Raw genomic sequence first — 20,731 nt, forward strand, 5'->3', positions numbered from 1 at the left:
CTTTTTTTCTATTACAATAGCTTTTATTCTACAAGTCAAGGAACCACTGAAAGGGTTTTCCAAATGCTAGGTGTCTGTCTTCCAATTATACATGTGGGAATCATACATGGGGAAATGACCACTGGGTGGGTCCAGGGACGTGAACTCACTATGAGACGAACCTGTGCCAGGACTCCACTTATTACCTGACCCTCATAAGCCCCACTCTAACGGAGGCAGGATAGTGCTATAAATCCCTGAGTATCAACATCAGCTTTCCCCTTTACCCAAAAGTCTGCAAACGATCGAGGTATTTCTCTTTCTTCAGTGTATGTTTACCCAAGTTAATGGTGGTAGACTCCTTCGGGGAAGGACTGTGGGCATCACGACTGCATTTTCTTCTGCGGTGTTGCAGGTTCCTTAGTCACGGAACCTTCAGTCTTCTTCAGTCTTCAGCAAGAGAGTGTGACTTTCCATTGGGGTGACCAGCCTCAGCCTACTGCTCATTCATCAGCTCTTGATCTTTTCTGGTTTTATGTATATGAAACATACCCTTACTGGCTGCCCTTTTTTTTTTTTTTTTTTTTTTTTTTGTTCCTTGGAGCACCATGTTCTGTGATTCATCTCTGAGATTCCTATGGGCTGATTCCCTAACTGTCATTCTGAATTTCCTGCCCTTGCCTATGATGGTTAAGTGCTGCCAATCATCCCAATTGCCACTGGTTCTGGAGCAGCACCTCCTACGGTAAGCCTCAGCCAGCAGAGGACAGCAGCTTCTGAGCATCTCAGTGTGCTGGTGGCCCCATCACCACTACATTCCTTATTGTCTTAGGAGCAGGAGTATTCTTCAGGCCTCCTGAGGAATATAGTTCATTTGTGGGTTTTCTGGTCTTACATAGAAAATCCATTCCTGCATAGTCAGTTATTTGAGCCTTTTGATCTTCTTTATAATCTGCTATAACAGTTCCCAACATTTCTCGTTAAAAAAAAAATAAGTTAAAGAGAGACCTTTTAATTGATCAAGAGTGTGATCAACATTAAAGATAGAACAATTACAGAATTCTTATATTCCAAATAACAGAGATCAAAACTTTACTTGAAGGAATAGAAGATAGCCAGTTTAATTATCAGCAATTCATCACTAAGACTGGTTCAAATTCAGCAATTTTTCTACCAGGTATTAAAAAATGAAATAGGCTTGTAAATTAGGTTTATATAACAATGAAGGAAAAGAGAGGATGTAGACCTGGACCAACCCAAGTCAGGACACTCTTGTGGCCTTGGGCGTTCTCTCCCGGAATGGATAATTTTTTATTCTTTTATTTATTTATTTATTTGAGACAGGGTCTCACTCTGTCACCTAGGCTGGAGTGCAGTGGCACAATCATACCTCACTGCAGCCTCAACCTCCCAGGCTCAAGCAATCCTCCCACCTCAGCCTCCTGAGTAGCTGAGACTACAGTTGCGAGCCACCATACTTGGCTAATTTTTAAAATATTTTGTAGAGATGAAGGTCTCGCTATGTTGCCTAGAATGGTCCTGAACTCCTGGGCTCAAGCCATCCTCCCAACCTCAGCCTGCCAAATTGCTGGGATTACAGGCGTGAACCACTGTGCCCAGCTTTCAATTTATTTTTTTTAAAGTCATGGTGGTCATGTCCTATATCTCTGTGTACAATGTAATAATGACTAGAAATTAGTACAGAATTACATTTTAAAATCACCAGGCTCTATTTTGTTTAAGCTCTATCTCTAGGAAAAAAGCGGCAGAGAACACATACCACTAGACTGTTCTGGATAAAACACATCTCTATTTTGTTTAAGTTTCCAAGAACTGTATTAGCAGTTTATCAGGACCATTTCTCTTAAGGCCTTTGCCGGGATGTTAGACCCTGTGTCATGGAACCATGCCCCCTTTATTAGTTTCCTAGGGCTGCTGTAACAAAGTACCACAAACCGGGTGGCTTAAAACAACAGAAACTTATTCTCTCACAATTCTGGAGTCCAGAAGTCCAAACACAAGGTGTTGGCAGGGTCAAGTTCCCCCTGAAGGCTCTGAAGGAGGCCTCATGCTTGCCTCTTTCTGGCTGCTGGTAGCTGCTGGGAATCCCAGGCATGTCTTGGCTTGTGGATGCATCATTCCAATTCCTGCATTTGTTGTCACATGGCCTTCTCCCCTGGTGTCTGGGTCTATGTGTTCAAATTCCCCTCTTCTTATAAGGACACCAGTCATGAAATTAATCTAGGATGACGTCATGTTAACTTGATTACATCTGTGAAGATCCCATTTCCAAATAAGGAATTGGGGGTTAGAACATCAACATATCTTTTTTGGAGGACACAATTCAATCACCTACCATATTGACGAACTCTCCCTTATCCAACTTTACTACCCTACTCCCTCGAAATCTAGAACATTCAGGATCCATTCCTGGGCATACTTACCTGCCTCTTGATGTAAATGTTCATCAGATTCTACGACTCCTGCTCCCGGTATCTTTTCTTAGCTCAAAAGTATATTTTCTCATCTAAAGTTTATATTCTCTCTTTTTCCAACTTCTCCCAAATCCTTTTACAACAATCAGATTTTCTAAGTGCTTCTTAAAGGTTGGTAGGGTCTATAGATTCAATACCTACAGAGTAAAGCAACCATATTATATATCTTGACATAGACATACTACATATTAACACATAGAAATAGTCTCCACTTCTGCAAGGAAATACGTTGTATCATTCAAAGTTCTTAGTTGCAATCAACAGAATCCACTCTAGCTAAAGGGGAATGAAATTTAGTAAAGAATGTTAGGAATTGGGCCAGGAGAAGTGGCTCACCCCTGTAATTCCAGCACTTTGGGAGGCCGAGGTGGGTGGCGGATCACCTGAGGTCAGGAGTTTGAGACCAGCCTGGCCAACATGGTGAAATCCCATCTCTATTAAAACTACAAAAATTAGCTGGGCATGGTGGTGCGTGCCTGTAATCCCAGCTACTCAGGAGCTGAGGCAGGAGACTTGTTTGAACCCAGGAGGCAGAGGTTGCAGTGAGCCGAAATCACACCATTGCACTCCAGCCTGGGCAACAGAGCAAGACCCCATCTCAAAAACATAAATAAACAAAAAATAAAAGAATGTTAGGAATTGTTCAGACTTCCTGGAAGGATCAGGTCTGGATGCTCTATCTCTAGGAAAAAAGCGGCAGAGAACACATACCACTAGACTGTTCTGGATAAAACACAGCTGCTACCACTGGCTGCCTCTAAGTGCTGATTATATTCATGACTTGTTCCAGAAATTCTGCCACAGCAGTCACAGAGGAGCCAGTTGCCTCTGTTGCATTCAAAACCATCTGCACTACCATTCCCCTGCATGCTGTATCCTCTTCTTGTTCTGTCCCGTATCTAAATCTTATTCAAGTGCTTCGGATTTAACAGAGTTCACCTCTCATGACTTCATTGTAGCTGCAAGAGAGTCTAGGAAAAGTAGTTTTTTTGGTTTTGTTTTGTTTTTGATTTTTTTTTTTTTTTTTTTGCTGCTCCAGCAAGATTCAAAATATCAAGAAGTCATTAAGATATTCGACAGTGATAAATGATGGTTGTCTGCTCCATATGTGTGTTGCTAGTCTAATTTTTATTTTTCAACTTTTGATACAGACATGAGTACAAAACATATTTTTCTTATGTCTTGATTTTAACTACTAGAAAAGTAACAGTCCAAGTATAATGTTAAATGGCAACTGAGCTCACTGTGGAAGTGACAATAGGGAGTGGTGGGAACTGTGGTAAATTGAGAGCCAATTGTAACCATGACAGAGTGAGAGCTTGATAATTTCAGGTCTTCAGAATTTTCAGAATAAACAAGAAATCCAAGGTTTTATATGTTTGCTTGTTTCTGCTTTTTTGAGCTATCTTCTGATATTTATTTATTTATTTATTTATTTAATACAATTTTTAAAAGTAGAGATGGGGGTCTCACTATGTTGCCCAGGCTGGCCTCAAACTCCTACCCTCAAGCAATCCTCTCACCTTGGCCTCCCAAAGTTCCAGGATTACAGGTGTGAGCCACTATGCTGGGCCTTGGTTTTTAAACTCTGTCAATTAATCTAAATTCTTTTGTTTTTGTTTTTGTTTTTTTTGAGATGGAGTTTTGCTCTTGTCACCCAGGCTGGAGTGCAAAGACATGATCTCAGCTCACTACAACCTCTGCCTCCTGGGTTCAGGCGATTCTCCTGCCTCAGCCCCCTGAGTAGCTGGGATTACAGGTGTGCACCATCATCCATCATGTCTAGCTAATTTTGTATTTATAGTAGAGATGGAGTTTTGCCATGTTGGCCAGGCTGGTCTTGAACTCCTGACCTCAGGTGATCTGCACGCCTTGGCCTGCCAAAGTGCTGGGGTTACAGGCCTTGGCCTGCCAAAGTGCTGGGGTTACAGGCATGAGCCACCATGCCCGGCCAATTAATCTAAATTCTAAGAGGAAAAAAAAAAAAAAGCAAAAACCCATACACACATTACACCAGATAAACAAAACATGGTTATGAGTCACATATGGCCATTGGGCTGTCAGCTTGTCATCTGTGACTTAGGCTTTTTAAAGCCATAGAGACTATCTTTTTTTCCTCTTATTCATCTAATGATCCCTGCTGAGGTAAGAAGCAGTGACTCTCTGCTTAAATGGGGGGATAGGAAAGGGTCAAATTACCAGGAGAAAACAAAAACAGCCTAGGTTAATACCTCAAAATCTATGAAGCTGGGCTGAGTGCTAGGGATTTTTGGTTGTTGACTTTCTGAACTTATAATCTACCAGAAGAGGCAAATATCAATTTTAAAAATGAGAGACGTAGGTACTGTGAGAGCATTGACTGGGCTGGAGTTGACCAGGTGCACTTTATGGAGCTCCTTTTGAATGTGATGTGCTGAAATCCATGCTAATAAGATCCTATTTCAAATCTCAAACTAGCTCTGGGGATCGTATTTTAAATCCTCCTTCCCTTCTTTAAAATTTACCATTTATTGATTATTTATCAAGTGCTAGGAATTAGGCTAAGTGTTTTGTAACTCGGTCTTATTTAACGTTCATGGTAGTCCTATCTTCTTCTCATAAATAAGTGAACTGAGGTTGAGGGAAGTTAGGTAATTTGCTCAAGGCCACATACCTAATAAATACCACAGTCAGCATTGAACCCAGGACTGTCTGTCTCCAGGGCATGTTCTCTTAAACCCACTGCAATACTGCTTCTCCAGAACCTTTAAAAAAAAAGTCTGTGTAGGTAAAGCACTCACTATTTGTCAGGCACTTTCTGATTAGTTCCTGTGGCACACTGGTAGCAATAGGCTGGATAGCAAATCTCAGTTGTCTTCTCCCTTCACCAACTGCAGCTGGATGATCCTTGGGCAATTTGTTTTGTTTTGTTTTGTTCTGTTTTGTTTTTAAGACAGAGTTCTCACTCTGTCACCCAGGCTGGAGTGCAGTTCACTGCAACCTCCACCTCCCAGGTTCAAGTGATTCTCCTGCTTCAGCCTCCTGAGTAGCTGCGATTACAGGCGCTTGCCAGCACATCCAGCTAACTTTTTTGTATTTTTAGTAGAGATGGGTTTTCACTATGTTGGCCAGGCTGGTCTTGAAAGCTGACCTCAGGTGATCCACCTGCCTTGGCCTCCCAGAGTGTTGGGATTACAGGCGTGAGCCACTGCGTCCAGCTGGGCAAGATTTTTAAAATTCTGAGTCTCAGTCTTCTGAGCTGTAAGATGGAGGTAAGTCCTATTTGTCAAGACTATTTTGAGGATTAAGGTAGATAATATATATTTTATAGAAATCTCACAGAGTGTCTAGAGTGTAGCAAGTAGTCAATGTCCTTCAGTTAATTTTCTTCTTCTAGTAGAAGAGCAACTCAAAGATTATGTAAAAGACAACATGAGCTAAATGGGACCTTTTCGGAGGGCAAATTTGAATGCTGTATTTGTTTGCTAGGGCTGCCACAACAAAATACTACAGACTGGGTGGCTTAACCAACAGAAATTTATTTTCTGTCTGTTCTGGAAGCTAGAAGTCCAAGATCAAGGTTTGATTTCTCCTGAGGCCTTTGTCCTTGGCTTGCAGATATTGCCTTCTTGCTATGTCCTCAGATGGCCTCCCTCTATGCATATGCATCCCTGGTGTCTCTCTATGTGTCCAAGTCTCTTTTTATGTATTTTTTTGAAACAGGGTCTCCCTCTGTCACCCAGCCTGGAGTGCATAGTTCACTGCAATGTCCAACTCCTGGGCTTCAGCGATCCTCTCCCCTCAGCCTCCCAAGTAACTGGGACCACAGGCATCCATGCCACCACACCTGGCTCAAATGTCCTCTTCTTATAAGGATATCATTCATATTAGATTAGGGCCCGCCCTAAGGCCTCATTTAACCATAATTACTTCCTTAAGCACCTTATCCTAAATATAGCCACGTGTGGTGGTACTGGGGGTTAAGAGTTCAACACATGAATTTTGGGGCACACATTTCAGTTCATACCAAATACGGTGAGCAAGAAAATTGATTTAAAAATATTGTTATATATATATTTAGCTTTAGAGAGGGTCTGTCTATATTGCCCATACTGGTCTCGAACTCCTGGGCTCAAGGGATCCTCCTGCCTCAGCCTCCCAAACTGCTAGGATTACAGGCGTGAGCCACCACGCCCATCCAGTAAATGGATTTTTAAAATTATCTGCACGTTCTCTCACTTTGTGCTCCAAGTGTTGATCTTATTACCTATGAAACAAAACAAAACAAAACCTTTTCCGCAATTAGTGGGAACATTTGAATTGCAAAGAAATAGTTCTTTAAGTGCCTAAGGGTTAGTTAGCATATCTTAGGCAATTAGACTCCTGGGGCTTGGATGTTTGCTGGACAACTGTGTCTGAGAACAGAAAGCAGGCACCTCCCTAGTGTGCAGAGGGCCAGCAGTCCGCAGACCGCAGCTGTCTATATTTGGAGAAACAAGAATGAGAATGTCACTCTAGAAAGAATGAAGATTCTCTGATCTAAAAGATCAACTGCAGTCAAGCAGGGAAGGAAAACTGAATGGGATAAATAGCTGTTAGGAATAATTAAAGTCCTCCAACGCCTAAGAAATGAGTTCGTTTTTCTTCTCTTATTCTTAAATAACTTTCTCCTCTCCCCCTTTTTATAAAGCCTTTTTTTTTTTTTTTTTTTGGGCAGGGATGAATAGATCCTTAACCCTGTCTATAAGTGCTTCAAGCCAGGAATGATGTCTGGAATTGATCCACCAATTCCATTCAGTTGGACAAGGATTCATTGTTTCCAGGCACGATGCTGAACATGGAGAATAAAGATGAGTTGGAAATGGTCCGGGGATCAGGGAGACCTTCATTCATATATGGACATGACACAAATCAGTGACTTTTTTTTTTCCCCCCAAGACAGGGTCTCGTTCTGTCACCCAGGCTGGAGTACAATGGTGCCATCTCAGCTCACTGCAACCTCCGCCTCCCAGGTTCAAGAGATTCTCCTACCTCAGCCTCCTGAGTAGCTGGGATTACAGGTGCCTGTCACTGTGCCCAGCTGATTTTTGTATTTTTAGTAGAGACGGGGTTTCATTTACCATGTTGGTCAGGCCTGTTTCGAACCCCTAACTTCAGGTGATCCACCCGCCGCAGCCTCCCAAAGTGCTGGGATTACAGGCATGAGCCACCGTGCCTAGCCCCCAGTCAGTGGCTATTTACTTAGCACCTGTGCTGCTGAATGAAAATGACTCTAACTCCATGTGAGAAGTGCTCTAACAGAGGAATATGTAAAATGCTAAGGAGACACCAGGGATGGCAGAGACCCTAACGTTCAGGCAATGTCTATTCATTTATTGGCGGTAATGTGTTAGTCTTTGTAGGGTAGGCTCATGTATCTCTGTGAGATAAATGTTTATTGTACAGAAGAGGATATGTGAGATTCAGAGAGGCCAGGTTATTTGCCCCCAAGTCGAGTATCAGTGGCAGAGCTGGAAATCAAATCCAGATTATCTGACTGCCCAGAGCCTGGTGTGTTCCATGATACAGGGTGAGGGTGAGGGGGTGCTTAGTCTTCCTCTGTGAGCTAGGCTATACAAGAAATGGCCTGCTATTTGAATGCTTTTAAAACAAATCAAATCTGGCTGGGCACAGTGGGTCCCACCTATTAATCCCAGCACTCTGGGAGACTGAGGTGGGTGGATTGCTTGAAGCCAGAAGTTCGAGACCAGCCTGGCCAACATGCTGAAACCCTGTCTCTACTAAAAATACAAAAATTAGCCGGGCGTGGTGGCCTACGTCTGTAATCCCAGCTACTCGGGAGGCTGAGGCACGAGAATTGCTTGAACCTGGGAGGTGGAGGTTGCAGTGAGCCAAGATTGCACCACTGCACTCCAACCTGGGTGACAGAGCAAGACTCTGTCTCAAAAAAATAAATAAAATGAAACAAATCAAATCTGACTCTGAGCCCCCTGCCTGGGGGAAGTTAGATTTCTGTTCATTTTGGTGCTCCCCCTTTGCCACAGCAAGGTTGTGCAAAGGACTCACAAACAACTCAGGAGGTCCTGCTAGTTGTTGATCCTGATTTGCTCCTGAGCCCATGATCCCTTGAAGTGGTGGCTCAGCTGCCACTTTGGGCACAGGAAAGTGAGATCCTGTGCTCAGACCCCTCCCCACAGCTCCCGATATCCCGTCTCCAACTGGAGAGCTGCTGTAAGGGCTGGCATCAGGTCAGCCAGCTATAGGTCCTGCTTCCTGGGGAGCCCACAGCTCCTTCTTTCAGAGCCTTCCCTTTGATCATTACTTTCCCCTTCTTTCTCTCCATCTCTCATACTGTATGTCTCCCCTCTGGAAAGTCTCAGGATATCTAAGATGGCACTGTGCACACAGAGCATGCTTGTGTTGGTTCAGGTCTTCCAAGAAAGCAGATACCAAGACAGGATTTGGCACATATGAGACATGGTCTCGCTCTGTCTCCTAGGCTGGAGTGCAGTGGCACAATCACAGCTCACTGCAGCCTCAAACTCTTGAGCTCAAGTGATCTTCCTGCCTCAGCCTCCCAAAGTACTTGGATTACAGGCATGAGTCACTACACCTGGCCAAGAGATTTATTGAGGGAAAATGGGGAAGGAGCTGGAGGAGGCTGGGAGAGTGTTCAAACTGCTACCTGTGTAGGAGAGAAGGAAAGAAGAAAAGCTAGGTGAGAAGACTTTCAGACTATACTACAATACTGGGAAGTTTTGGCATGGCCAGTGGGGAGTCCTGGAGCTAGTCACTGTCAGAGGAATCCTGCCTCTGGCAGGAAAGAACGGCCTCACATCCCCGAGGTGCTGAGTTCTTGGCGGAATAGCAGCCTGTGAGAAAGAAGCGCTGTTCCCACGCCAAATGGGTGGTTGATTCAGAGCACAGCAGCTGGGGCTGTCTGCAATTAAGCACTGCAAAGCCCCACAGCGCTTTCGGTTTTCATTAGCCTTCATCTAAAGCATCTGCATGCATGTAGAGAGGGCTAAGCTTATGACAGGTGACACTTTATTAATAGCAATAGTGATAGTACTTACCACCTATTAATATAAAGTACTTTTTACATACCAGGCACTGCCATGAATCATTTACATGCATCAATCATTGAACAACCCTATGAGATACCCATTACGATTAGCCCAGTTTACAGATAGGGATTCTTACAGGCTGAATTGTGTCTTCATATGAATCTGCCCAAATTCTTTACGGTGAAATTCTAACCCTCAGTACCTCAGAATATGACTACATTTGGAGATACGGTCTTTAAAAAGGTAATTAAGGTTAAATGAGGTCCTTAGGGTAGGCCCTAATAGAATATGACTGATGTCCTTATAGGAAGAAAAAATTGGGACACGCAGATCCATAGAAGGAAGACTATGTGAAGGCACAGGGATAAGAGCCATCTGCAAGCCAAAAAGAAAGGCCTCAGAAGAAACCAAGGCCTGCTGAAACCTGGATCTCAGATTTCTGGCTCTAGAAATGTAGGAAAATACGTTTCTGTTGTTTAAGGCACCTAGTTTGTGGTACGTTGTTACAGCATCCCTGGAAGACTAGTAGCAGGTCAAGTAACTTAGCCAAAGTCACAGAGCTAGCACGTGGGAGACAGCACTGGGCGTCTCTCAGCCCAGAACCTATTCTCTTACCGTGCTCTTCTGAGTCATGGTGGCTGGGCAAGGACTACAAAGTAACAGGTGCAGATGACAAAGTGACTCAGGAAGATCATTGAGAAGGAGCACGGCTTGGTGTGCTGGGAACACACAGGAAAGGGGCCCAAGGGACCTAGACAGGAAAGGAGAAGGGTTTCATATCTTGCCTCTACCCACTAAGGGCTGTGTGACCTTGGCCGGTTTGTTCTTGCCTTCTGAACTACGGTTCTATTTTGTGTCAAATGGGAGTATTAGATTTCCCATGTCTCACTGAGCTGAATTAATGATCAAATAAGAGAATTACATGAAGGCATCTGTAGAGGAGGGCAGAGGGAAAGAACTGAATTTGCCTCATACAAGTATTGCTGGGGTTGTTACGTATTATCCTTGTTTTAGCTGCTAGGAATATACTATTATAGTAATGTGTCAACATTAGAGCATCAGTTTTCTTTCTTCTTCTTCTTCTTCTTTTTATTTTTGAGATGGAATCTCACTCTGCTGCCCAGGCTGGAGTGCAGTGGTGTGATCTCGGCTCACAGTAACCTCTGCCTCCTGGGTTCCAGTGATTCTCATGCCTCAGCCTCCAGAGTAGCTGGGACTACAGGTGCACAGAAATTCATGGAGACTACTAGGGCAGCCCATTATAAAGTCCTATCATCTAACTGCCTCTCAGAGCTAATGGCATCAATGCTTAGTCTAGCACCTCACTCATTAAGTGACGGTGAGGATTAATGTAATAAAAATAGCTGGCATATGTCACTTTTTAATATGTGGAAAGTTCTGTTCTAAATTACCTAAGTTTAATAACTCATTTATGACAATCCTAAGAACAACGCTATGAAGAAGAAACTATTATAATTCCTAGCTTACAGATGAAGAAACTGAAGTCCAGGGAGGTTAAGTAATTAGGCTGAAGTCACACAGCTGAGTAGGCGGGAGACTCAACATTTAAAGTAAAGTACATGAGCTCCTCAGTTGGACATAAATTGGAGAAGTGAGGCATCCAAGATGGCGTCAAGATTTTTTTTTTTTTTTTGAGATGGAGTCTCACTGTCACGAAGACTGGAGTGCAATGGTGCAATGTCAGCTCACTGCAACCTCCGCCTCCCAGGTTCAAGTGATTCTCCTGCCTCAGTCGCCTGAGTAGCTGGGACTACAGGTGCATGCCACCACACCCGGCTAATTTTTATATTTTTAGTAGAGACAGGGTTTGCCATGTTGGCCAGGCTGCTCTCGAACTCCTGACCTCAGCTGATCCACCTGCCTCGGCCTCTCAAAGTGCTGGGATTACAGGCATGAGTCACCGCACCCAGCCTGATGGCTTCAAGATTTTTGCTGGAGAAACCAAAGTTGCAAAATTGTCATTACTTATGATGAGAATGACTTCAGGAATTATATATATTTTTTTAGGGGAAGTCAGTTTGGACATGTCAAGTTTAAGCTGCCTTTTAGGTGTCCAAGGAGAGGTCAGATAAGGCTAGTTATAAAGATTGGGAGCTGTTAGCATATACATGGTATCCAAAGCCCAGAGCCAGCTTAGATGACCTAGAGGGCATAGATAGAAAGCAAGAGACCTGAGAACGGAGTCCTAGGCATTCTAGTGTATATAGGTGGAGGAAAGAAGGAATCAGCTATAAGAGACAAAAGAGAAGAATTAGGAGGATGACCAAGTGTTTTCCTGGAAGAACATAAAATGGCCAAGGCAGAGAAAGTGGTCAATTGTGTCAAATGCTGCCGCTAGGCTGATGAAATCAGATGAGGACTGAAAATGACTTTTGGACTGAGCCATGAGGAGGGCATCGAAAACCTTAAGAAGAGCAGTTTTGCGGGCTCAGGTTGGGAATACCTGGCTGGAGTGGGTCCAGGAGAGAACAAGAGGAGAGGAATTGAAGTCATTTCTTTCTTAAAAAAGGAAAATGAAAAATAGGAGGATAACTGAAAGAGAAAATGTATTTTATTTTAGATTGTCATATGGGAGGAATAAAAGTTTATTTATAGGCAACAGGAATGATCTATTATACTAGGGAGGAGAACATAATGGATGAAGTGTGGGGATGGGGATTTCTGGAGCAATATTCGTAAGGGGATAAAAGGGGACGAGATCTAGTGTCCAGGGAGAGGGGCTGGCCTTAGCTAGAAGCATGGACAACTGCGGATGAACACATAGACCCCATCAGTATAAATGCAGGCTGGCAAGTAGATACATCGGTAGGGAAATGATTAGAGTTCTTTTCCAATTGCTTTAATGTTCTGGCACGTTTACTAAGCTTCTACTCTGGGCTCACAACTTGAAACTGAAAGCTCCTTCCCGTGTTTTACCATCGCTTTTCACTTTGATTTCAACAAAACCCACATCATCCAGTAATTGTAGATGCTTGTGTATGTGTCTTCCTTCCCCACCAGCCTAAGAGCCGGAAGAAGGCAGAGAACATGTCATATTCTCTATTGCTCCCCAACACTTAGCACAGTACCTGAGACGCAGTAGGCACTTAATATATATCTGATGAACTGAATTGAATCCAGTATATTTGTTTCTCTATACTTGTGCTGGAAATTTGGTTTTCCTTGAGTCATAAGAATTTGCCAAGGTGCCAGGGGCAGTGACTCCCACCTGTAATCCCAGCACTTTGGGAGGCCAAAGCAGACAGATCATGAGGTCAGGAGATCAGAACTATCCTGGCCAACATGTTGAAACCCTGTCTCTACTAAAAATAAAAAAAATTAGCTGGGCGTGGTGGCACGTGCCTGTAATCCCAGCTACTCGGGAAGCTGAGGCAGGAGAATCACTTGAGCCAGAGAGTCGGAGATTGCAGTGAGCTGAGAATTGCGTCACTACACTCCAGCCTGGTGACAGACCGAGACTCCATCTCAAAAAAAAAAAAAAAAAAAAAGAACCTGCCAAGGTTGTCTTTCATATGAACCGGTGGGCAAATGACTTGTGTTTCATCCAAACTATTATATTAGCTATTTGTCACTGAATTTAATATTTATGAAAACTTGCAAGTTTTGATTATCTTTAAAAACACTTGGACCTTAAGTGGGCCATGACAGCATCCTCAGAAAGATGACAATAAGTAAGAGGATACAACTTCCTTTATAATTGACAGATAGGATTCAGTTTGCCCAATTACTGTTTTTAAAAGAAGAGATAAATTCACTATAACGAATGTGCCATAATTGGAATCTATAGAGGTCAGTGAAAAATTCTACCATTTGAATAAAAGGTGCTAGAGGACCACCTCCTTAGAGGAACCATCTAAGGAGAAAAGGATATACAACCAAATGGGTGTACATTGTGATAGAAAATGTCCCTCTCCACCTCCACTTAATATTTTATTAAGACATAGAAAAATTAGGCCAGGCACAGTGGCTCACACCTATAATCCCAGCACTTCGGGAGGCCGAGGCGGGCGGATCATCTGAGGTCGGGAGTTTGAGACCAGCCTGACCAACATGGAGAAACCTCGTCTCTACAAACAATACAAAAATTAGCCTGGCGTGGTGGTGCAGACCTGTAATCCCAGCTACTTGGGAGGCTGATGTGAAAGAATCGCTTGAACTCGGGGAGGCAGAGATTGCGGTGAGCCGAGATCGTGCCATTGCACTCCAGCCCGGGCAACAAAAGCAAAACTCTGTCTCAAAAAAAAAAAGGACTTAGAAAGATTAAGGTCAACTGTAACAGCTGGGTCGAGCAATGTGAACAAAGTCTGTCAATGCTCTTTCAGCAGGAAACTCAGTATAGCATATTGTTTTAGACACAGGCTCTGGACTTCGGCTTCTATCCTATCTCAAGTGACTTAGTTTCCTTATCTATAAAATGGCATGATGACACTATCTACCTCATGGGGTTGTTATAAGATTTAAATGATTGATTGAATGCTTATAAAAGTCCCACACAATACCCAGAACATCAGTAGTTTTAGCCACTATAACTTACTTTAATAATAATAATATTTAATAATAAGACTTACTTTAATAATAATAATACACCCATAGTATTCTACTATGGGTCTTCCTTTTTGTTTTTCATCTGCTGGTACCTTTTATCTTTTTGCTTAGTATCCTTTCTTTTTCCTTTAATTCTGGCTTTTATTTTCTGCCTATCCTTCTTCCCATGTAGAAAAATCGATGGGAGCACTGAGGAAGAAGATAACATTGAGCTGAATGAAGAAGGACGGCCAGTGCAGACGTCCAGGCCAAGCCCCCCACTCTGCGACTGCCGCTGCTGTGGCCTCCCCAAGCGTTACATCATTGCTATCATGAGTGGGCTGGGATTCTGCATTTCTTTTGGGATCCGGTGCAATCTTGGAGTTGCCATTGTGGAAATGGTCAACAACAGCACCGTATATGTTGATGGAAAACCGGAAATTCAGGTTGGTATCAATCCATGGTGGAAGCCTTTTCTTTTTGAAACAGGGTCTCACTCGGTCTCCCAGGCTAGAGTATGTGGCGCAATCTTGGCTCACTGCAGTCCCAACCTGCCAGGTTGAAATGACCCTCCCATCTCAGCATTCTCCCATTTCAGCATCTCAAATGAGTAGCTCCTCCCATCTCAGCATCTCAGCCTCTCAGATCAGTAGCTGAGACTACAATCGTGAGGAAACTTTTTTTGACTGCAGCTGTGTCAATACTTTGCTCCTTGAGAGAAAGCCCTGCAATTCCTTCAGTGATATGACAAAAAAATGGAGAGTGGCTACTTGTGCTGAGCACTGTGCAAAGTGATGGGGATAGAAAGGTGAACGACCTAGACTGGGCCCTGGAGACTAGGTGCTGATGACAAATTTTAGGCCGTGGTGGTGCCCAAGTGTGGGAGGTACACAGGATGCTCAGGCTCATAGGAGAGGGCCCAGCCCAGACTTCTCATGACATGAACAAATCATGGATGGCTGAACAGGCAAAGAGGTGTGGTGGGCGGGAAGAATTGTCGGAAGAAAAGGTATTGTGAACGACTGTAAGAAAGAGACAGAGACCGAGACAGAGAGTGAGTGTGTGTGTGTGTGTGTGTGTGTGTGTGTGTGGAGAGAGAGAGAGAGAGAGAATGCACACATACTATGTAGGTATATTTTAGGAACTGAAACAGGAGCTCGTCATCTTTTCTGTGTCACGGACTCCTGGTGATGACTGATGAATATTTGCCAAAGTAATGTTTTAAGTTCTTAAAATAAAACACAAAGGATGACAAAAGAAGCCAATTATATTAAAATATAAATACCAAAACATTTAAAAATCGCATTTGTGACATAGAAACATATGGGCTTCTTTAGTAGTACATCGGTGACTAAATCTAGCATTGGCTCTAACATCTACTGTGATTTTAAGTTGGAATGTAAGCTACTGTTGGAAATAGTGGCCATGACTGTAATACGATTTGAACATATTTACGATTTACACGTGGGACAGAGTCATAGGTACTTGTCATACAACTGTGGCTTGTTGCCTACATTCATAATGGCAGAAAATGCTAAATTTTGGTTAAGAGTGAAAATAAAGATGCATGTTTTCTTCCCATCCAAGTTCTCAGATCCGTAGGATTCCATCCACAGACTCCAGGTTGAGAACTCCCAGTGATTGGGTAGAGCACCTTGAGGTGGAGGCAACGAAGTATATAGGGGGCTAATCATCCGCAGCCTGGTGGGCGTGTAGCAAGGGGCTGCAAACATGGAGTGATCATACCTGTGCTCCAGACTGGTCACTGCCCCATCGCAGGGGGCCAGATTGAGGTGAGATAGGAATGGAAGCCACAGGGCCGGTTCAGAGGCCATCATAGTTACAAGCAAGGATACTTTGAAGTGACTTAAATAGTATTGTTTTAGGAATCACTGGAAACATAAAATCTGGTTTGCTGCTTAAATGATAGACCTAGAGAAGTACTGAGGTTATGGGGGAAAAGAAACAAACAAAAATGTCTGCCCAGTAGACACCCCATAAATGCATGTTTCATCGTACTAAACTCACACACTGCAGTGACTCATGCAGAAATCCGTTCATTTGCAGAGAGGCATTTAACAGTTCTCTGGTCCCTCCCTCTGTTTGAAGACACATTTAGATCACAGTTTTTTGAACTAGTGTCTGGGAAATCACCGCGCTGCAGGCTGTGCGGTGAAGAAGGCAGTGTGAGACCTGCAGCCATACTGTGCTGTGTCCTGTGAGACTTTTCAAGAGGGAGACGTGCTGGGCAGTATTTCCTGGGCTGACTTGACCATAGAATGCTCTCTTTCATGCCACATCTATTAGCATCATCTGGAACAGTCTCCCCTGCCAGGCACTGGTTTGAGAAAATTTGATTTCAATCTGTCAAAAAGAAGTCTTCAGTTGGTCTGCAAGCTATTTGTTTTTGCTTTTTTCAAACCAAGAGATTATTCTGCCAGAGGAAAACAGCACCATGGAGATCCTCCTAACTAGTCTCTATCTGATGCCACAGCCAAATCTGTCCTAAAAGGATATCCTGTCTTTTGTAGGGGTGTGGGGGATAGAGGTAGAAGGGCATATCATGCATTTTTAAAATAAAGAATGATATATATTAGCGAGGTTTCAGATGTGTATCACATGCATTCTTTCAGCCTTTTGTGAGCAAGGCCAGCTAATTAAAACTTGTCTGCTGAGGCCCAGATCAAAATGAGATGCTGTTTTGCATTTGTTTGTTGCCTGAAAAGATAGACCTCGGTCAATAGAGTCTGCTCTGAGGCATATGGAAAAGACATTTTGATAAACCCGAGGAACAATGCTAATGTGCGCTCTCTAGTTTCTCTGACTGCCCTCTGGAGTCTTAAGAAACTGATTAAAATCTGAAATATGGTTTAAATTTTTTTCCTCTGGACTTAGGAGTAGGGATTTAGTATCAGAAACTCTAGCACAACTCTAATTTGTGGCAGATTATTTCTCTCTTGTTCGCCTAGAACAAAGCTTAGATACTAACTGAGCATGTTTAACCAAATGACAAATACTTTGCTAATTGTATTAAGAAAAGCTCTGAAAGGCTGGTATGTTTGTTTGGTTTTTCTGTTTTAAGGGGAAGAACTAGATATTTGGCACTGAGATACCTTTAAATCTTTATTTCAAAAGAAGGAGAGAAATAAGCAGTATGAATAGGTAGATATTTAAAATATGTGGCATATGTTCTACAAGTGGTATGAAGAGTGATTTTAACTAATGCGTGATCAATCTTTTTTTTTCTTGAAATGGGATCTCTGTTGCCCAGGCTTCAGTGAAGTGGTGTGATCATAGTTCACTGCAGCCTTGACCTCCTGGGCTTAAGTGATCCTCCCACTTCAGTTTCCGAGTAGCTGGGTCCACAGGCTAACGCCACCATTCCTAGCTAATTTAAAAAAAAATGTTTTTTAGAGATGGGATCATGCCATGCTGCCCAGGCTGATCTCAAACTCCTGGCCTCAAGGGATCCTCCTGTCTTGGCCTCCCAAAGTGCTGGGATTACAAGCATGCAGCACTGTGCCTGGCCCATATTTTACATTTAATAGTTTTGAGTTAAAACATGTGAACTCTTAGAAAAGTGTTTGACATATAGTAAGAAAAAAAAATGACCGAAGTTTGAGAACCTTGTGATTTTATTTTCTCATTACTCTCAGGAAAAGTCCAAAGTTCTTCCTATGGATCATGGGCCCTTTAGGATTCAGAGGATGGGCTTTGGAACTGGCCAGACCTGGTTTTAATGAGCTCTGGGACCTTGAATAAGTTGCCCTTGTGTCCTGGTCAGGGATTGCTGGTTGCAAAGAAGAGAAGTGCAGTGAAACTGGCTCGAGTTAAAAGGGCATTATTGGGGCCTGGCACGGTGGCTGACACCTGTAATCCCAGCAATTTGGGAGGCCAAGGTGGGTGGATCACCTGAGGTCAGGAGTTCTAGACTAGCCTGGCCAACATGGTGAAACCCTGTATCTACTAAAAGATACAAAAAGAAATTAGCCAGACATAGTGACACACACCTGTAGTCCCAGCTACTTGGGAGGCTGAGGCAGGAGAATCCTGGGAGCTGGAGGTTGTAGTGAGCCGAGATAAGCGAGACTCTGTCTAAACAAACAAAAAATGATAGCGGGGATTATTGTAGGTCTGTAAGGGGATCTCATGAAAGCCAAGGGCAGAAAGCAGGTCTGTGGTATATGTTTGTGCAGTCTGCACCCCAGGACACAGAAGCCAGCCTGAGGTGGGACTGAAACCCAGGCTGTCCTCCACCCTGAGGAGGGAAGGGAGTCTTTATGTAATTCTTTCTGAGGCCACAGGACAGGCCCTGCCAGAACTGCTGAAAGGAGCTTTCCCTCATAGGAACTAGAGAAGCCTTTGCTAAGGTCTCCGAATTGCTTGCCCCACAGTCTTTCGTCTGCTTTTCTTGGAGTCAGCTCTGTTTTCCCCGGTCCTTCATGGACTGCTTTCTTTCCTCTTCCCTGGCTTCTCACCGCCCTCCACAGTGGAAGTGCCTTGAGCCTTTGTCTTGCCAGGAAGCTGATTTACTTGGCCCTGACTCTGTGACTCCATGGGGCTTAGTTGGGTTCAAGAGTGCACTATTGTCTAACTAGAATCTCTGGGGGTTTGGGTTGCTCTGTGTGTGTGTGTGTGTGTGTGTGTGTGTGTGTGTGTGAGAGAGAGAGAGAGAGAGAGAGACAGAGACAGACAGAGTCAGAGACAGACAGAGAGATAGGGAGAGGCTGACTGGCTGAGCTAGCCTATAGCTTGGCTGTCTTGAACTTTTTTTTTTTTGGAGACAAAATCTTCATCTGTTGCACAGGCTGTAGTGCAGTGGAGCAATCTCTGTTGCACAGGCTGTAGTGTAGTGGTGCAATCTCGGCTCGCTGCAACCTCCACCTCCCCAGTTAAGGCGATTCTACTCCTTAGGCTATCAAGTAGGTAGGATTAGAGGTGCATGCCACCATGCCTGGCTAATTTTTGTATTTTTAAAATAGAGATGAGGTTTCACCATGTTGGCCAGGCTGGTCTTGAACTCCTGACCTCAAGTGATCTGTCCACCCCAGCCTCCCAAAGTGCTAGGATTACAGGCGTGAGCCACCACACCTGACTGGCTTGGCTCTTTCTACTCAGGTGTCCAGTCAGCTGTGGTGGTCAGTGGGGGAGAATCCCATGTTGCTGGGGAAGGTGGAATCCTCTCAGAAGTGTGAGCAGACAGGAACTGACATTTCTAGAAGTTCTTTGCTAACCGTCATTGCCCTTATTGTGAAATGGGAATAAAAGGACTACTCTGAAGATCAAATAAGCTAACCTATATTAAATGCCTATATTAGTTCCCTGAGGCTGCCATAACATATTACCAAAAATTTGATGGCTTAAAACAATAGAAATTTATTCTCTCAGAGCTGTCGAGACAAGAAGTCTAAATCAAGGTGTTGGCAGCACCTCACACCCTCTGAAGACTTTAGCAGACTCTTCCAACTTCTAGTGGATGCAGCAGATCCTCAGTCTGGGACAATGTCACTCTCATTTCTGCCTCCATCTTCACGTGGACATCTCTCTGCGTGTCTCCTCTTTTGTCTCAAATCTCCATCTGTCTTTCTCCTATAAGGACACTTGTCATTGGATTTAGGGCACAGCTGGATAGTCCAGATATCTCATTTTAAGATTCTTGACATTTTCACATCAGCAAAGACCTGTTTTCAGATAAGGTAGCATTTATAGGTCCCAGGGATTTGATGTGGATATCTTTTGGGGGCCATTTTTTTGGCCTTTCACAATATCTGACACAGTGTTTGGTTTACTATAGTGATGGTCCATATACAGGGCCATTATTTTTTTAAATTATAAATTAAATTAAATTATTTAATTATATAATTTATAATTAAAAAATTTATTGTGATAAGAATGCTTAACATGGAGCTACTGTTTTAATAAAGTTTTTAGTGTACAATACATTATGGTTGACTGTAAGTACCATGTCGAATAGAGATCTCTAGAGCTTGTTCATTTTGCTTGACTGAAACTTTTTGCCCATTAATTAGTAACTCCTCATTTCTCCCTCCCCCAGCCCCTGGCAACCATCATTCTACTCTTTGAGTCTATGAATTTGACTATTTTGGATATGTCATGTAAGTGGAATCATGCAGTATTTGTCTTTCTGTGAGTGGCTCATTTCACTGAGCATAATGTCCTCCAGGTTCATGCAGTTGTTATATCTTGCAGAATTTTCATCTTTGTAAAAGATGAATAGTATTTCATTGTTTTTTGTTTGTTTGTTTTATTTTTTATTTTTTTGATATAGAGTCTCTGTCATCCAGGTTGGAGTGCAGTGGCACAATCTTGGCTCACTGCAACTTCTGCCTCCCAGGTTCAAGTGATTCTCCTGCCTCTGCCTTCTGAGTAATTGGGATTACAGGCATGCGCCACCATGCTGAGCTAATTTTTATATTTTTAGTAGAGACGGGAATTCCCATATTGGCCAGGCTGGTCTCGAACTCCTGACCTCAACTGATCTACCTGCCTTGACCTCCCAAAGTTACAGGCATGAGCCACTGCACTGGGCCACATTTTCTTTATTCATCTGTCAGTGGGCATTCAGGTTTTTTCTATGTCTTGGCTATTGTGAATAATGCTTTAGTGAACATGGGGGTACTAATATCTCTTTGAGATCATGATTTC

General features: G+C 43.3%; 1 protein-coding gene across 1 annotated transcript in view; it reads left to right on the forward strand.

Annotated features, from left to right (window-relative positions):
• The window catches only part of SLC17A8 (solute carrier family 17 member 8), a 66,036-nt gene that overhangs the window by 10,195 nt on the left and 35,110 nt on the right, over positions 1–20,731 (forward strand). The window contains exon 2 of the mRNA XM_003907014.5: positions 14,259–14,511. Within this exon, the coding sequence (XP_003907063.4) occupies positions 14,259–14,511 (253 nt within the window). The remainder of the gene's footprint in view (positions 1–14,258; positions 14,512–20,731) is intronic.

This window comes from Papio anubis, chromosome 9 (assembly GCF_008728515.1).
Source record: "Papio anubis isolate 15944 chromosome 9, Panubis1.0, whole genome shotgun sequence".
NCBI lineage: Eukaryota > Metazoa > Chordata > Mammalia > Primates > Cercopithecidae > Papio > Papio anubis.